Source organism: Balaenoptera musculus, chromosome 15 (genome assembly GCF_009873245.2).
Source record: "Balaenoptera musculus isolate JJ_BM4_2016_0621 chromosome 15, mBalMus1.pri.v3, whole genome shotgun sequence".
NCBI classification, from domain to species: Eukaryota; Metazoa; Chordata; class Mammalia; order Artiodactyla; family Balaenopteridae; genus Balaenoptera; species Balaenoptera musculus.
In genome coordinates, this window is record NC_045799.1 from 53,116,496 (window position 1) to 53,135,696 (window position 19,201).

The 19,201-nt window shown below is 52.7% G+C and overlaps 1 protein-coding gene across 1 annotated transcript in view; it reads left to right on the forward strand.

Moving 5' to 3' along the window:
• C15H16orf96 (chromosome 15 C16orf96 homolog) overlaps positions 1–18,796 on the forward strand; it is a 41,273-nt gene extending 22,477 nt beyond the window's left edge. The window contains 8 exon segments of the mRNA XM_036826766.1: positions 4,256–4,378; positions 5,085–5,143; positions 7,401–7,493; positions 8,611–8,791; positions 8,894–8,996; positions 14,177–14,257; positions 15,062–15,275; positions 16,402–18,796. Of these exon segments, the coding sequence (XP_036682661.1) occupies positions 4,256–4,378; positions 5,085–5,143; positions 7,401–7,493; positions 8,611–8,791; positions 8,894–8,996; positions 14,177–14,257; positions 15,062–15,275; positions 16,402–16,417 (870 nt within the window). The 3' untranslated portion in view covers positions 16,418–18,796.
• The last annotated feature ends 405 nt before the right edge of the window (positions 18,797–19,201 follow it).

The window sequence follows — 19,201 nt, forward strand, 5'->3', positions numbered from 1 at the left end:
TGGTGAGGACAAAAGAGCTTGGGTTTAGAGTCAGGCAGCTCTGGCTCCGAGCTGCAGCCCCACCATGATTGGCAGTATGCCTTGAGTTATAGAACCTCTTCAAGCCTCAGTTTTCTCATCTGTAAAATGAGGATTTATTCACTCATCATTCACCTATTGGGTACCTCTGATGCTGGTTAGCGAGGATATGATGATAAGCAAAACAGATATGGAACACACTTGTCATAGAAATCATACAAATCAATGCAGGATTACAGCTGGAGTAACTCAGTTATCTACAGAACAGCTGAACTGTTTTTCTTCCATAATTCAATGGCAGGGTGAAAAAAAGCGGGACAGAGACTGTTCTAGATTAAGAGAGTCTCAAGGGACACAACAACCAAATGCAACCCACGAGGAGACTTACTTTGTTTCCTGGTTCAGTTGCTCCAACTCTGAAAATGGGCTGGGAATTAGATCAACATCAGGAATGACTGCTCATTGTGTTAGATGGGATAATGGTATTGCAGGCATGTAAGAAAATTAACTAAAATATTTGAGTGAAATGGTATGATTTCTGTAACTTTTTAAAAAAACACTCCATCAATTCCCTGGCGGTCCAGTGGTTAGGACTCTGTGCTTCCACTGCAGGGAGCACGGGTTCAATCCCTGGTTGGGAAACTAAGATCCCACAAGCTGCATGGCATGGGAAAAAAAAGAAAAGAAACAAAGAAAAAAAGGCAAATGCAGGAACATGTTAATAATGATAAAATCTACGTGGCGGGTATATCAGGGTTCATGATTCTAGTCTTTTCTCCTCTCTACGTGTCTGAATTTTTTTCCTGATTGAAAGCTTTTTTGTTGTTTGTTGGTTGAAGTGATCCTATCCTCATTGCTCTTCTTTTCTTTGTGTATTTTAATTGTGGTAAAATTCACACGACATAAAATTAACCATTAACTATTATAAAGTGACTAATTCTGTGGCATTTGTTACATTCACAATGTTGTGTGAGCACCATTTCTATCTAGTTCCAGAGCATTTCCATCCCCCCCAAAGGAAACCCCAGGCCCATCAAGCAGTCACTCCTCACTCCCCCCTCCCCCAGCCCCTGGCAACCACTAATCTACTCTCTGTCTCTGGATTACCCTATTTTGGACATTTCATATAAATGAATCACAGTATGTGACCTTTTGTGTCTGGCTTCTTGCACTCAGCATCATGTTTTCAAGGTTTATCCATGTTGTAACATGAACCAGAACTTCATTTCTTTTCTTTTTAAAATTTTTTTGGCCACACTGCATGGCATGTGGGATCTTAGTTCTCCAGTCAGGGATTGAACCCGCGCCCCCTGCATTGGAAGGCAGAGTCTTAACCACTGGACCACCGGGGAAGTCCCAGAATTTCATTTCTTTCTAGGCTGAATAATATTCCGTCAAATGGATAGACCACATTTTGTTTGTTTGTTCTCTGTTGATGGACACTTGGGTTATTTCCACCTTTTGAATAATGCTGCTATGAGCATTCATGTACAAATTTCTGTTTGAACACCTGTTTTCAGCTACTTTGGGTAGATACCCAGGAGTGGAATTGCTGGGTCGTATGGTAATTCTGTGTTTAAGTTTTTGTAGGGGTGATATATAGTGATGTCTACAATTAACTCTCAAATGGCTCAGAAAAAAAAAAACACACGTACATATATATAGAAAAAGAAAACATGACAAAATGTTAAAAATTGGTGAATTTCAGTGGATATAGGAGTGTCCTTTGGACTATTCTTGCAACTTTTCTGTAGATTTAAAAGTTTTTGAGGGGGGGCTTCCCTGGTGGTGCAGTGGTTAAGAATCCACCTGCCAATGCAGGGGACACGACACGGGTTTGATCCCTGGTCCGGGAAGATCCCACATGCCGCGGAGCAACTAAGCCCGTGTGCCACAACTACTGAGCCTGCGCTCTAGAGCCTGCGAGCCACAGCTACTGAAGCCCACATGCCTAGAGCCCGTGCTCCACAACAAGAGAAGCCACCACAATGAGAAGCCCGCGCACCACAACGGAGAGTAGCCCCCGCTTGCCACAGCTAGAGAAAGCCCGTGCTCAGCAACAAAGACCCAACGCAGCCAAAAATAGAGAAATAAAATAAATTAATTAAAAAAAAAAAAGTTTTTGAGGGACCTCCCTGGTGGTCCACTGGTTAAGAATCCGCCTTCCAATTCAGGGGACGTGGGTTTAATCCCTGGTCTGGGAACTAAGATCCCACATGCCACGGGGCAACTAAGCCTGTGTGCTGCAAATACTGAGCCTGCATGCCACAACTAGAGAGTCCACGTGCTGCAGCTACAGAGCCCATGTGCTCTGGAGCCCACATGCCACAACTACAGAGAAGCCCGCATGCCACAACGAAGAGCCCGTGCCCTGCAACGAAAGATCCCTCATGCTGCAACTAAGACCCAACGCAGCCAAAAATAAATAATTTTTTTTTTAAGTTTTTAAACAGAATGTTGGGAAAAAGAATCTTCTTGGTGTGCCATGCGCTTCCTGTAGTGTTTGGTTAACAGATAAGTCAGTGCTGGGAGGTGGTCCCTTCTGGAGTGAAGATTCATCAGGGCCCAGCGGTGCTAGCCCAGCTGATACCACCAGCATAAACGTATATTCTCCCCTTACAAGCAGCAAGTAATTTGGGGGTGACTCTCTGTCACTCTGGGAATGACCATTGCCTTGTTGGCCATTCTCCTGATATTGATAGTTTCCTCCTAAGTTGAGGATTGTTGCCTGAACCCATTATTTCATTAAGGGTTACAAAATGGTGATTTTTCTAATCCTAGCATTGCTTCTATATCAGCTAGAAATCTGTAAAGAAGAGCTTTCCCTCATCAACTTGAACTGATTACCCTGAAATAGGATTCTTGCAGGAAAGACAGAGATAATGGTGAATTATTTCCTTTAATTACCAGTTTTCAGGGTAAAATATTGGTGCAGTAGCCACCTCCGATACATGGTGGCAAATGAGGGTTTCTATTTTTTTTCTTTTTTGTGGGTGTCACTATGAATCATGAGTTTTTAAATATTCAGTTTGTTCAGTCAGTTAAGTTACTGTTTTGTCGCTCACATGGTCTCATCTTAGGCTTGCAAGCTGGCCCCTGAGCCCCTTGACATGACCCTCTATCTTGGATAGCTGTCCTGCTTTCTTAAATGACAAGATGTTCCAGGCTCATCTTCTACATTCCCTTCCTCAGACCAGAATCAGCCATTTCTCTGTGGAGTCTTGGTGCCTTTTGGGGGAATGGTGTTTAGGGACCAAAATCTGGGCACTGGAAGGAACACTTTAAAAGTTCAAAATTCCCACCATGGAAGAGAGTCTGGCAGTTTCTTAAAAGTTAGACATAGAGTCGCCATACGACCCAGCACTCCCACTCCTAGGTAGATACCCAAGAGAAATGAAAACAGCCCACAAAAAAAACTTGCACACCAATGTTCACAGCAGCATTTTCCACAATAGCTAAAAGGTGGAAACAACCCAAATGTCCATCAACAGATGAACAGATAAACACAATGTGGTATATCCATATAATGGAACATTATTCAGCCATAAAAAGGAATGAAGTACAGCTACACACTACAACATGGGTGAACCTTGAAAACATGATGCTGAATGAAAGAACCCAGACACAAAAGGACACAGATTGTGTGGCTCCATTTATATGGAGTGTCCAGAATAGGCAAATCCATAGAGACAGAAAGTAGATTAGTGGTTGCCTACGCCTGGGGGTTTGGGACAAAAAGAAAGGTGACTGCTAAGGGGTATGAGATTTCTTTTGCGATGATGAAAACATTTTAAAACTTATTGTGGTGATGGTTGCACAGCTCTGTGAATGTACTAAAAGCCATTGAATATACACTTTACGCTCATTAAATAGGTGTTGAATGCGTGAAGGTCAGGTGTCTTGGAACCATCAGGAGAATGTTTCTCGGGCCTGCAGGCCTGCACTCAGAGTAGCAGTGGGGTTGGTTTGTCTTTTGGAGGCAGTAACTGACGGTGTTTCCTTGCCTTGGCTGCCGGGAAGCTCACTTTGCAGCTCCCTTCCAGCAAGAGCATGCATTACGGGTCCGAGCCTTAACCCAAGCGTTGTCATTTTCCCTTTCCTTCACCACTTCACTTTTCTTGATTAATCTTGTTACACTCTACATAACTTTGCAGGTTGCTGCAAATCCTTTTCTGGAGCAAGGCAGAGTGTGAATTAATTGACTAAAGTCTCTTTTCTTCCCTTTGACTGTTCACAGCTGGTTCCCAGTGATTTGGACAATCTGAAGAAAGACGTGGATGAGGTCTGGAAAGTAGTCAGGAAGCTGCTGGTTGAAGACTTCCGGTTCGACCCCGACCGCGCTGCCGGCTTTAGGAAGTGAGCCTCTCCCAGATAGGGGTGCAGCTCCCAGAGTCTAGGGGTCTCTCTTTCCAGAGAGGAAACAAGAGAGGTATCCCAGTGGATTCTGAACTCTGGGAGGAAGGATTCCAGACCTGTGGACCTGTGGAGAGAGGGGGCAGGGCTTTCCAGCTGCTGGGGTGGGGGATGGAGCTGCGAGCACCCAGGGGCTCAGAGGTGGGCAGGCCTGCCCTTGAGTGCAGAGGGGGCTCCAGGTGCTCATGTGAAGAAACCTGGGCTCAGAGAGGGAAGGGGCTCCCCAGAGGGAGCCTGGGCAGATCTGGGACTAGAGCCGGGCCCCCACCCCCTCCAGACAGAGCCCCAGGCAGAGGGACTCGATGTTCCTGGGGGGGCTCCTGTCCTCAGATCACCCCTCATGCTCCCAAATGTCCACTGTGAAGAGTAGCTTTCCCTGGTTTTAAAGACCTCCTTTGTGTTTGGGGCGAGGAGAGAAACTAAACACACTTTTACCCCTACTGCTGCCCCAAGTGGCCGCACATGGGGGTCAGGGGGGCCAGTAGAGCTGAGCTGAGCGCAGGGGCTGGGCCAGCGGGAGTAGGATGTGGGGGAAGCCCTGACCCTGAGGCATAGATGGACTTGCAGCCTCCAGCGCAAGCACTGCCTGGGGCAGGGGTGGCCTTGCAGGGCCTGGCTTGGCGCAGCAGCTGACGGAGCTGGGTGTCTTCCAGGAAACTGAGCGGGTGAAATGCATCTCCTGCCACCGGCCCGTGGAGATGATGACCAGCCCGTGAGTACCGCCGGGAATCGTCCGTGACATGTACATCCGTGTACACCGTTCTGTACACATCATTTCATTAGCCCCCGACCTGGGCAAGGTACTAGCATCCCTCCCTTCACCAGCCCTCTCTGGTGCCCGCTGTGTCCAGGGGCAGGGTCAACTCCAAAAGGAAAAGGATGAAAGGAAACTCTGGGGAAAAGCTGAACTTTGTGGGACTTCCTTGCACATATTTTTATAGTCTAGTACTTTTGTTTATTTATCAAGGTGAAGTTCACTTATAAAATCAACCATTTTAAAGTGGGATTTAGTGCACATTCACCTCTAATTCCAAAATATTTCCATCTCCCCAAGGAAACCCTGACCCATCAGCACTCACTCCCATTCCCCTCCCCCAGCCCCTGACAACCACCAATCTACTCACTGTCTCTACGGATCGGCCTGTTGTAGACGTTTCGTATAAATGGAATCATACAATATGTGGCCTTGTGTGTCTGGCTTCTTTCACTGAGCATGATGTTTTCAAGGTTCATTTGCATTGTAGCCTGTGTCAGTGATTCATTCCATTTTATGGCTGAATAATATCCCACTGTGTGGACACACCTAGGATCTTGCAGTGCCCATGGCCTCTGCGCTGCTAGCCTGTTCCTGGTGACCCGTGACGCTCACCACCCCACACCTGGCCATGTTGGGAGATACAGCCAGAATTTTTCTTTCAAAATCGCAGCATTATTTATAATATTTTTATTGAAGTGTAGTTGATTTACAATGTTGTGTTAGTTTCAGGTGTACAGCAAAGTGATTCATATATATATATATATATATATATATATATACACATATACATACACACAGTTTTTCAGATTCTTTTCCCTTATAGGTTATTACAAGATATTGAGTAGAGTTCCCTGTGCTATGCAGTAGGTCCTTGTTGGTTATCTATTTTATATATAGTGGTGTGTATGTGTTAATCCCAAACTTCTAATTTATTCCTCCCTGCCCCATAATATTTTTTTTTCAAAAAAAGAGGAAAGGAAACGACCTGAAGTGGTGAGTGAGTTGCAGTACGTTCACGTCAGCCAATAAGGCAAGTCGTAGAGGAAGGCCTTACGTAGAACCTTCTGAGATTGGGGGGGATGTTCCATAGCTGTGCTGTCCAGTGAAGTAGCCACTGGCCACATTTGACTGTGGAGCACTTGAAAGATGGCTAATGAGACAGAGAAACTGAATTTTAAATTTTATTTAAATTTAGTTAATATGAGGAATTCCGTGGTGGTCCATTGGTTAGTACTCTGTACTTCCACTGCAGGGGGCATGGGTTCTATTCCTGGTTGGGAAACTAAGATCCCACATGCCGCACGGAGTGGCCAAAAATAAATAAGTAAATAAAAATTAAAATTAAAAAAATTTAAAAATAAATTTAGTTAATTTAAATAGCCACATGTGGCCAGTGGCTGCCATATTGGATGGCACAGTCACAAAAGAATGTTTAATGACCTGGAAAATGTTTGCAGTAACTTAAATGAGAAAACCAAGTAGGATGTGTGTTATGATCCTATTTCTGTTAAAAAAAAAAACAAACACAAACATAGAAAAATACTGGAAGGACACATATCAAAATATTTGATTACAGTGATTACAGTGATTTCTTTGTGTTTTTCTTTACTTTCTAAAATGCTGACAATATGCATGACTTTAAATTTTTATTGAGGCTTAACACGCACACAGTAAAGTATGTAAACGTTTGTTTCACAACTGGATGAGTTTTTACATGTGTACACACCTTGGGAACCACCACTCAGATCAAGATGTAGAACGGTTCCAGCTCCTCAGAAGGCTGATGTTTTACTATTTTTATTTCTTGTACTGAGGTCAAATACACATAATATAAATTAACCATTTTAAAGTTAACAGTTCAGGGGCATTTAGTACATTGACAATATTGTGCCGCCACCACCTCAATCTAGTGCCAGAACCTTTCCACCCACCGGAAGGAAACCCCGTGCCCATAAGCAATCATTCCCCATCCCCCTTCCCCCACCCCTGCCAACCTCCAACCTGCATCCCACTTCTAGGACTCATCTGTTCGGGGGTTTTCCTTTTATTATCAGAACAACTGTTCTTTATGATTTATGAAGAGGATGGTGGCCCCATGCTGTGGATCTTTCTAGAGGTAAGGCCGTGTTTGAGGGCGAGCTTCCTGGAAGAGGTGGAAGTTGGGCCCTCTGCTGGCCACGTGCGCCTCCCACTTAACTCTTGTCCTCCACAGGCAACTCATCACCATCCGCAGTGCCCGGCTGCTGTCGCGGCTGCGGCCGGCCAGCGCCAACAGCTACGAGTACCTGCAGTGGCAACAGGTGAGGTGAGCAGGTGGGGGTCCGGGCGCCAACAGAGACGCAAACTCCAGTTCCAAGATGCAAAGGCGGTCCGGGGCACTGCAGCCGTCTGCAGGGGAGCCGTCCTGGGTGGTGGGGCTGCAGACGGGCACGTGAGGTGCTCATGGGGCGAGGAACAGACAGGTTACTGGGCATCTGTCATGGGCCAAGAACTGTTAAGGGAGGGAGGGTCTCTCATTTAAAGCTCACACCCCCCTGTGAGCTAGGGTTGATGAGCCTGCTTCCAGCTGGAAGAAGTGAGTCATGACCCTGGGTCCTCCGTGGGGCTTGCTGCGGCCGGGCAGGCACTGTGCCAACCTCTTTGACAGACCTGACCTCATTGAATCCTTACACCTTACCTCTGAGGTCATTCTGCTATCATCCCATTTCACAGTTGAAGAAACCGAGGCTAAAAGAGTTTGAGCAACGCTCCTGAGGTCTCACAGCTAGTGAGTGGCGGGCTCTGGCACCTAAACCTGCAGGTTTCCTCTGCCCCCGGCTATCTCCCTGGGCCCCAGCCCTGCCCCTCATCCCCTGACACCCCACAGCTTCATGGGTGCTTCTGGCTCCCAGGCCCCCAGGCCCGAGGGTACGTCTGGCCAGGCGTGGAGTGATGGCTGAATAGCAGCCACAGCCACATGAAGGGGAGGGACATGGGGGCCTGTGCCCGGTGCCCCCACCCTCACTCGCCTGACTCCCTCTTGGGATGAGAGGTTAAGAGGGACTTCCCTGGCAGTTCAGTGGTTGAGACTCTGCACTTCCACTGCAGGGGGCGCCGGTTTGATCCCTGGTCAGGGAACTAAGATCCCACATGCCGCTCAGCGTGGCCAAAAAAAAAAAAAGAAGTTAAGAGCCTGCATTTGGCAGGCGAGACCAGGACTCCAGGTCTGGGAGAACACGGGTCTCAATTTTCCCCTCTGCCCCGATGGTGCCTGTCTGTATCCACACACCAGGCCCCAGGCCTGCCCGGCTGCATCACCCAAGCTGAAGCTGGAAGAAATTCCAGTCTTCCCTCGCTACTGGCCAGGCCCTCGGACCCAACCTGAGGCTCCTCTGGGGCGGAGGGGTCTCCAAGTGGCTGCTGACGCCCCTGCCCTGCCCCAGGGAACAGCAGCAGCTGCAGAAGCTCCAGAACCTTGCAGCCCCGGAGGGGAGCCTGGACTCACTGGGCTCCCCGCAGGACTGGGGTGACGGCCCCGGAAATGACGCCAACCTTGATTTCAAATCATGTAACTTGTCGACAGTCTACCCCTACGGGGACCCCGAGTTGTTGGACTATGATTCCGTGAGTCAGGCTGCAGCCCCTGGCGGTGGGCAACCCTGGGGGAAGCCAGGCCCTGCTGCCTCTGTGAACACTCCCTTACCCGGGGCCCGGGCTGCCCAACAGGCCGAGGTGGACATCCTGGGAGCGGACGGGATCCTGTACAAGGGCCGAATGAACAGCAAGGACAGGGTGCGGCCTCTGACCGGCGCAGAGAAGGAGCTGGCAGGTGAGGAGCGTCAGGCCTTCCTGGGCACCCCTGCCCCGTGTCGTGCCTTTGCTGGGCATTGTGAGGCCCAGTGTGGTGCAGGCGGGGCCCAGAGCCGGCAACATCTGTGACTGGGGGCTCCTCACACAGCCACTCGCAAACATGGGATCCTGCTGTATGCCAGGCACTGTACTGGGACAGCTTGTGACAAGGGATGCTGGGGAGGGGTACTGGATGGCCTCCCCAGAGAAGGAATGCTGGGTGGTGATGGGAGAGTTGTGACAAGGGACACTAGTTCAAGGAGGAGGTCCTAGACTGCTGTCCTGAGGCCTCTGAAAAGGGAATAAGGCTTAGCTGGATGAAGGGATCAGGTGGGAGGAGAGTGATCCAGGGGGAGGGAATAGAGGTGCAAAGGCCCTGTGGTGGATGGAAGGCAGGCACACTTAGGAACTCAGGAAGGTGAGTCTACCTGGAGTGGGGAGATCAGGCTGGGGTTGGGCATGATGAGGAGGACGCCAGGACAGACTGGAGGCCTGTGTCCTAATTGTCACGGGTTGGGGAGGGTTGGGCCAGAGGGAGACGTGGAATGAATTGCTCTGGTTACTGCAGTGTCGAGGCCCTGGCTCTAGCTGGCTCCGACCAGGGACCCCGGGACTCAACTCCAGCACTGGGCCAGCAATACCTTCTCTGCCTGCCCCTTTGAGGTTACCCCGCTCTGGGAAGAGGGGTTCCACACACTGCCCTACTGGGGCTGGTCCAGGAGCCACAAAGTGGTCAGGGGGTTAAATTCCGCCCATGGTGTCCTTCCTCACCCCACTTTTCCTCCATTGACTTGAGAACAACCACCAGACACCTAAGCAAAGGAAAGGGGACTCTTTTACTGGGTGTGCTGGATAGAGAGGACAGCACCCTGCTTTAGTGACCCGGGGCTGCAACAAATGACCACCAGTTGGGTGGCTTAAGACAATAGAAATTAACTCTCACAGTACAGGAGGCCAGAAATCCAAAATCAAGGTGTTGGCAGGGCCGTTCTCCCTCCGAAGGCCCTAGTGGAGGATCCTTTCTGCCTCTTCCAGCTTCTGGGAGCTCCAGGCATTCCTGGGTTTGTGGCTGCATCACCCCCGTTTCTGCCTCCTTCTTCGTGTGGCTTCTCCGTGTGGCTTCTCCCTGTGTCTCCTCCTCTTCTGTCTCTTAACTCAGATGCCCTCATCTGAAGATCCTTCACTTAATTACATCTGCAGAGACCTTTTCTTTAAACAAGGTCACATTCACAGGTTCCAGGGGGACACATCTTTTGGGGAGCTGCCATTCAACCCACTACAGGCCCCTGCCCTGCTCCAGGGGGCAGGTCACCATCTTGAACCCTGCATTCCCCCTGGGGCACGGATGTGGCCCTTGCAGTGTTAATGGCTCCACCTGGATGATGCCCCCGGCCGCAGGTGCTGTCGAGAAGAGACTCAGGCTGGGCCCCTGGGATCACCAGGCAGGATAACAGCAATGGTGGCCAATATTTAATGAGCTCAACTTCTTGCCAGGCCCTGCACTGCCTCCTCTCACCCTGCACCAGCCGGTGAGGCGTTGCACAAATGAGCGGGTGAGGGCCGCTTGCCGGGAGCCCACCCTTGGTGGAGGGGTCAGGATGATCTACAGACCCGACCTTCGTCCCCAGTCATCCATCGGATGGCGTCCCCACCCAGCTCCCCAGGGCTGTCATCCAGAGCGAGGGGCTCTTCTCCCCAGGGCTTGTTTGTTCTCCAGACCCATGCAGCAAAGCAGGAGTGGATCAGGATGCCTCAATTGCTTTATCCTGCTTGGGGGCCACAAAGTCGAACTAGAAATTGGAATCAATTCGAAACCCACCTGTGGCTGGATCTTTTGACCAGTTTGTCTTATTGCTCATTTTTTACTCAAAAGAAAATTCTACTCCAAAACACACTCAGTATCTAAACCTAAACTAGCTGATGTGAGCCCCCCTCCCAGGTCCAGCCTGGTCCCAGATGCATCCATCCATCCTTTGCCCACGGGGCCACCAAGGGCCGTCCAGCCAGCCTGTGCCCTCCTGATGCCTGCACAGTGGTCAGGATCTCAGGCCAGGCAGAGGAACCCTTGATCCCTAGTAAGCAGTGCCCCCAGCATGAGGCTGGACTTCCACAGAGGTCTCAATGGAAGGGGGGCTGAGTACAGGCAGGGCTCAGGTAGGCAGAGGCAGCAGGGGCGCAGATGGAGGGGGAGATGCCTCACCAGCCTCACCGTCCTCACCAGCACTGAGTGAATGGCCTCAAACCCGCTCCTGACCAGGCCCCTCCCCCGCTCAGGACCCTGCAGGGTGAGTGTCCTATGGCTGCTGTAACATTACCACAAACAGGGGCTTAAAACTATCCAAGTTTATTTTATCTTAGTTCTGGAGGTCAAATCGGAAGTGAATCTTAACAGGGCTAACTAAGATCGAGGTGTCTGCAGGGCTGGTTCCTTCTGAGGCTCAAGGGGAGACTCCGTGTCCTTCCAGAGGCCTCCCACATTCCTTGGCTCGTGGCCCCTTCTGCCATCTTCAAAGTGCATCTCTCTGACCTCAGCGTCTGTCCTCACATCTCCTTCTCTGACTCTGGCCCTCTGGCCTCCCCTCATAAGGACCTTGCAATTACATTGGACCCATCTAGTTAATCCAGGATCATTTCCCCATCTCAAGATCCTTAACTTCATAACATTTACAAAGCCTCCTCTGCCATGTAAGGTGACATAGTCACAGGTTCTGGGGATTAAGGCAGGGACGTCTTGGGGTGCATTGTCCCCAGAGTCCGATCTCCTTGGCTGATCTGCAGGGCCCCTTGGCCACTCCCCGCCCCAGCCTCGTCTGCTCCCTGCCTCCAGCCTCCCAGAACTGCTTGCTTGCTCTCTCAACGATCCAGGCTGTTCCCCCCGTCTGGGCCCCTGCATGTGCCGTGTGCTCCGCCTGGAATCCCTGGAGAACCTTTCTCATCTGCCAGGGCTCAAATATCCCCTCCCATCGGGAGCCTCCCAGCTGCTTGGCTTTTGGCTCTTGCAGAGGCGGGAAAGCAGTGGAGGAGATCGTGGGAGAAGCAGATATTGGGGTCAGGTGGCGAGTTTGGGTTTGGGCCTCTGCATCCAAGGTGTCTGGGGGCCTTCAAGGAGAGTGCAGGCTCAGAGCTGGGTTCCCAGGCCTCACTGCGTCTTGGTTTTGAATCTGTACCCCAGGCTCACGTGCCTCACCTTGGAGGGAAGCAGTGTGACAGTCTCACTGGTTGGCTGGTTGGCAGGTCCTACCTCTGACCTGTGGAGGGATGCAGGTGCCAACCGGTGATCAGAGTGGGGACCAGGGAGTGATCCTCAACTGGGCATTTGCTCTTACCCCGAACCTGCAAAGCACATGGGAGGTCGTTCCTAGCTCAGGTTCAAGGGACATGACCCAAGCTACCTGGATCCCAAAGGCTAATGGGGAATCAGTGTGGTCCCCTGTGTCAGTTGGGTCCTCCAGGGCGCAGACCCTGAGACAGAGTTAGGAATGCAGTAGGTTTGGGATGGGGCGGCGTTAACAAAGAGGAGGAAGGGAGGGAGCAGGCAGAGAGACCCTCAGACAGTGTGCAGACCTGATAAAGTCCAGGCCAGCCCAGTGGGGACCTTCCAAGCAAACACTGCCCAGCAGATGGCCAGGCCCTGTGCTCCCATGTTGGCCAGAGATGCTAACAGACCCCGAGTGCTAACAGGTGGAGGCTGTCGGCTCCCTGTGCTCCCCAGAACTGAACGATGAGTTCTTTCTTAAAGGGAGAGCTAAACGGCACCTCCTGCTGCCACATGGCCCTGGTCACTCAGGCGGTCAGTCCTTAGCCCTCCTTGGTGCCATGTGTGTTTTGGATGCCGCTGGAGAGACCTGGTGAGGTCAAAGTAAAGTTACTGCCCCCTTAGAGTTTTTACTCCACAAAGGATGGTGAAATGAAATGAGTAAGTTCAGCGAGTGAATAAGATGAAACATGGGGAATTCCCTGGCGGTCCAGTGGTTAGGACTCAGTGCTTTTACTGCCAAGGGCGCGGGTTCAATCCCTGGTTGGGGAAGTAAGATCCCACAAGCCATTCGGTGTGGCCAAAAAAAAAAGATGAAACATGGAAATAGGGGAGAGAATGACTGGGGCCAGGGGTTGTCCCTGTGGAGCATGTGGTCTGAAGGACTCTCTGAAAATGAAGGTCAGGAGACAGCCAGGGAAGGACAGAGCCTTCCAAGCAGAAGGAACCGTCGGGGTCCTGCATGGGAAGGAGCTTTGTGCCCCTGTAATTCGTCCTAGGTGGGAGGCCTGGCCCGTCCCCTCCAGACCTGGTGCCCTGCTCAGCCGTCTGCGACCCCCCAACACCACCACCCCCCCGTCCTTCCTGCATATTCACTGTCATGGCCTCTTTTCCCTGCACGTTCCCACCTCGTACAGTGGTCTCTGGTCTGGATGGCCGGTCATGGTGACTCTTGGCTGGACGGGGAGAAAGGGACGCCTTGGGTTCAAAAGTGAAGGATGGAGCCAGACTCCAAAGGCTACATATTGTGTGACCCCCCCTCCCATGATGTGTCCAGAACAGGCAAATTACGAAGACAGAAAACAGATTAGTGGTTGCTGGGTGCTCGGGGGAGGGGTGAATGGGGGGGGTGACTGCCTTATGGGTACAGGTTTCTTTTGGGGGTGATGAAGTATTCTGGAACCAGATGGAGATGGCAGTTGCACAGCCTTGTGAATGCACTTAATGCCACTGAATTGTTCACTTTGAATGGTTAATTTTATGTGAAGTTTACCTCAAAAAAATGTGCATGCACAGAAGATGAAGGCCAGGAAGGTGGGATGGGGCACTGTGGTGGCTTGGTCCTGGTGGGAATAGCTGAAGAACTGCCAGGCTGGCCAGCACGTCACCTGTATCTTTTCATGCTAACATAATGTCTCTCTCCTCCTTGGCCTTGAGTTACTTTCAAAAAGCCTTTTTCTGACATCTCAGCCTTTAGAAGCTCTAGACTCACAAAGGTGGGGAGGGAGGAAGGGTCTTCCATGCACGACTGGGTGGGGATTGGGTGTGTGAAGAGGCGGCAGGGGGTGGGGGGGCGGGGGGCAGCAGGGCAGGTCCCACCGGAACGAAAGGGCCTCCAGGGTGGGGCAGAGCCCTGGAAGCGCCCCCCACCAGCTCCTGTCTCTTCCCCTTTCTTTTCCACCAAGCTGTGAAGGTTCCGCATCCCCCCGCTCGAAGGCCTTATGAGGGTGCGCGCCCGAGTGCCTTATTTGGTGCCATCTACCCCTGTGAGTACCTGGCCCAGCTGGGATTCTGGCAGGGTCTCTGGGCCCCCAGTCCCAGCCTGGGGCTCTCCTACCCCACCTCATCCATATCTCACCTGCCCTGCCCGGACCTGGGCCAGAGAAGATCCCTCGAGTGGCCCCCCCCGGCACCCAGCCCCCTGGCTGGGGCCTCCAGCCGTCCTGGGCTCCACCTTTACCCTTCAGGTTTCCTGGCCCAGGAGCCATCCCTGGGGCCCAAGCCAGGTGTTTGTCCCCTGGGGTCCAGCTGGCTGCAGAGCTGGGATGAGGGAGCCTGTTCATTCCCTCGGGCCTCTCTGCTGAGGGCCCGTGAGCCAAGTTGGGGGCAACTGAGCTCATGACTCCTCTGGTCACATCACCACGTACCAGGCATCTGAGAGCACTTTACAGCATACAAAGCACTACCTCCCTTCTCATCTCACCCAGTCCTTATCCCGTTAACCAGGATGCTGTGGTGGGCACAGCTAGCCCATTTTAAAGTGGGGGAGCTGAGGCGCACGACCGTGAACTGGGGAATGCAAGAGCTGGGCCGAAGCCCAGATCCTGGACTCCAAGTCCTGTGTCCTCTCGGCTGCCCTGCTCCACTTCTGTGTCCACCTCTGGTTTCACTTATCTTGGGCCGCCCCCCAGACCCAGGAAGTGTCAGGTGCCTGGACTGGGTGAGCAGAGGTGAAGCACTTCCAGTCTTGGGGCTTCTCTTCTCCTTAGTGGAGAAGATGACCCCATTGGGCCAGCCTCTCTCCAGAACATTCCTGGGACACATCATGGGTCTCTCCTGCCCCCCCGCAGCCCTGCACCCCCACACCAGCATGGGCTCAGCCGCCTCAGGCCCCCAGCCGACGATGCCAGCTCAGCCTCCGTCTCTGCCTCCCCTGCCGCTGCTGCCACAGCTGATGCCGTCCCTGCAGGATCCCCAGCCGGCCCCAGGGCCTGCCGGGCACCCAAGGCCTCTGCGCCTCGAGTCCCGAGCCGGCATGCAGTCCACCAAGGAGCCCACCAAGCTGTAAGCCTGCACCGCCAGCGTCGCCCCCTCCCCCCAGCAGGTGGAGACCCTGCCCTGAGCCTAGTCTGGGGAAGGTGCAGGGGCCCTGGACTTAGGGGAGGGTCTCTGTAAGGGACTCATTTTGATCCAGTAGCTGTTTTAACTCTCATATAAATACCCGCAACACAATCCTTCTCATGCTGCGTTTCATGGAGAACACAGCTTTCTAGATTGAATTTCCCACTAAACCAATTTAATTCCTTGACCAATTTTCAATACAACACAAAGTGGTTTTCAAAACAATCACTTTCCTTTTTATTTTGCTGAAATGATTTTATCAGAATCAGTTCCAATTACAGCTAACGCCACTGTCCATTTTCTTTGGGGACCATTATTTCTACCAGGACCAATTTTCTCATGGGAACCAAATTTTATTGCGTGCGTGGTTTTTTATTGTCTGTTGATTGTTCCCACCAGTAATTACTGTTATGAGTTGGATATTTAAAGAACCCGATTGTTTGTATTTACTTCTGGCTAATCCATGAGGCACTTGGAGCAAGGGCCCTGGAATCCTCCAGGACTGCTCTGTCCTGTTTGGCGTCTTTCTGCCTCTTTGGTTCCCGCGCTCACTGCCTATGCACTTGGTGGACGGGGGGTGGTCAAAGCATCCTGATTTGGGGTTCAGAGGCCGGCCTGCTCACACCTGCCTGGCGGGTCCTGCAGACTGGCATGGTTTCGGCCCCTTGGACAGTTTACTGGTCCCTTCTCCCTGTTTCGCGTTTTCTCCCTTTCCACCCCCTAGGTTGTCCAGTTGCGCCCTCTGCCCTTTCTGTGCTTCTGATACTTCTATCACATTCCACAAAGACTAAAATAAAAAATTTCCCTCTGAATGGTTTTGGGGCCTGGCTCCCCCCAACATCCACCAGAGGCTCCTGGAGCGAGTCAGGGAGTGGGGTGGGCAAGCTGCCCGGGGGTCCGCCCTGGGGGAGCCAGGGTGCTGGCATGGAGGAGGGTCCTCTGGACCGGCAGCCAAAGGAGTCCTGGATGCTGCGTGCCTGCCCCTCCCCATCAGTTGTCCCCCAGCCCTGCCTCCCCCTCCCCCTGCTCCTCACCTGCAACCACTCCTGACTTCTCTTCTTTCTCCAAGGACTGTGTCCAAATGAGGCAGAGCTCTTCCTGACCCAGGTGACCTACACCGCCTTGGGGGATACTGGCCAGTGCAGCCCTGGCCCCACCCCCATATCACAGATGAGTATTTTTGTCAGCTTCTCCCCAGAATAAAATCTTTCACTTTTCTGACTGTGGATGAGGGTGACTGGCCCCATGCCCTCTGCGAGGGGAGGCCTTGCCCATCCCACATGGGTGGGTGGACCTGCCAGTCCTTCCTCGGGCCACCAGCCCAGGGTCAGTCTCCCAGAACCACTGTCCAGAACCACCATGGCTGAGTCTCAGCAGAGAATCACAACAAACCTCCCCTCCCCCATCACATCGGTCGCCCCGTGGCAAAGTGCCCCGTGTGGCCCTGGTCCTGTGTGGTGGGCACATCACGGGCCTGTGGGAGGGGCAGTGGTGTGACTTGCCCAGGGTCACACAGTGAGGCCTTAGCTCTCCGGCCACCTGCCCAGAAGGCTGTACTTCTTGGGTGGGTGCTGTACACAGGTATGAGGGGGTCCAACTTCCAGGGAAAGGAGGTGTGGCCTGGCCTCAGGCAGACGGAGAGGTGGGGGCTCCTGGGGACGCGCCCATGCCAGGTGTGGTCAGGCTTGTCTCCTGCAGCCTTGACATGTGTGGAACCACAGGCATCCAAGCCCTGCTCTTTCAGCCCCTCGTAGCTGCCTTCCCAGCCCATTTCTCAGATTTACCAATGGAGTCAGCGCTTGAGTGGGTTGCTGCAGCCCAGGGAGCGAGGAGCAAGACCCAGGTAGGTCACTGTGTACCCATTTGCATACTGACAGGCCTCCTGGGTGCTTTGAATGGTGGGGAACCATGAACCCAACTGCAGCCGGCCAGGAGCCATCTTGAAGATGACAGTTCTATCCCCCGTGGGGGTTGGTAGGGAAGCCAACCTTTGGCCTGATCCCAGGTGGGAGGTGCAGGCAGGATGTTTGCCAAGGACAAGGCTCGCCTATTCTAGCCCCAGGGGTGGGACCTGCACGTCTTGGCAGCTGGGAGGGAGGTACTGCACCTACTCCTGGGGCTGCTGCTCAGAAGGGTGGCCCACCCCATCCCAGCAGGGGAAGGTGCTTGGGGAGCAGACAGAACCGGGGATGGGGTCAGTAGAGTGGGAATTTCTGGAGACCTTGGGTCCAGCCTCCTCTGCAGGGGGGACCACAGCTCCTGGCCTGGGACACAGTGGCAGGGCCAAGCTGGACAAGGAGTAGGGTGACCAACCATCCTGGTCTGCCTGGGAGTGAAGGGGATCCCTGGAACTTGCAGTTTGAAGACCGAGAAGGAATTCCCTGGTGGTCCAGTGGATAGGACTCCGGGCTTTCACTGCCGAGGGCCCAGGTTCGATCCCTGGTTGGGGAACTAAGATCCCGCAAGCCGTGTGGTGCAGCCAAAACACAACAAAACAAACAAACAAAAGACTGAAATGAATCGGTCATGTGGAGAGGGAAGCATGTGAGCTGGCCTGGTATGAGGGGCACAAATGAGATGCCTGCTGCCAAGCAGAGGGTCCTGCCTCGAGGTGCCGTGTGGTGATTGCTCTGCACCCCCAAACCCAGCCCCACAACCCACCGATGCAAGTAAAAGGGTCACTGAACATTTTCCTCCTTTCAAAGACCACAAACTCATTAACCCTAAGGTATAAACAACTGACGACAGCAAACGTGTCCCAAACAAGATGATCTGCCTTGGTAAAAGGCACCACCAGTACCCAAAAGCAGGCCACCAGGAGGCACTGGAGGGAGGACATTCTGTGCAGGGACTTCATAGGGACACACAGGTCCCCCTGGCACCACCGTCTTGGCTGGCTTGACCCCTGACTTTCCACGGATTTGGGAGCTCTAGGCAGAGACCCTCCACACACACACACAACCTCCAGAGAGGGGCTTCTCTTCTCTCTCCCCTTTCTTCCTCTTGCTCATGGCTTCCCCAGCATCCATAGAAAATGAGCTCCCCAATATTTACACCTCATATTCCCCAGGAGATGAGAAATGGCCCCAGAAAGCAGAGCAGGACTCTGCCAACAGGCTCCCAGCACCTCGTGCTGTGCCACTGACAGGCCTCCAGGAAGTGGGCCCTCCCCTCCCCTCCTGCGGAGGGGGCTGAAGTCAAAACCCTCATCTGTCCTCAGATGAGTCCTGCTGTAAAAAGCCCCTCAGAGACCTCCAGGGCCACAACGGCCCTGCCCGCCACTGGGCTGGGGGGCCAGTCTCCGGAGCAGCGTGGTTTTCTGCAGCGGCCACGGTGTGTTCCCAGAGAGCCCTGGGGGCTCTCAACGGCCCTGGGAGCATCCACCTTCATCCAAGGGAATCTCAGAACAAGCCCTTCTCTTTAAAGCTCTGAAGGAGGAGCCCTGCCTGCCCACAGAAAGCATTTCAGAGCCTCCATTCACCACCCCCCCAGGTCCCCACCCCCGACCCTGCCACCCCACAGAGCAGGACATTTACTTCCACAGATGCTCCTGATGAAGAGCAAATCCCCTTCAGAGATTCCAGCAGACGCAAGACAGACGCTGGACACACACATGTCCGTGGTGGCCAGAGGAGTGGCTGGCCGGCCAGGGACAGGCTGAGCTATGTCCCCACCGTGGTGGTCAGCTTCAACCATTTGTGGCCTTAAGGGAACTTGGTCCAGATATTACAAATTTTCCAAGGTAAGCCAGAAGTGAGGCTTTTCTTGTAAACTCTCCTGATTTTAAAGTGCTGGCAGACAAATCAAGCCCAACAGCACACATCAGAGGCCTGTGAATCTGCAAACCCCTAAGACAGCCATGCCCTGAT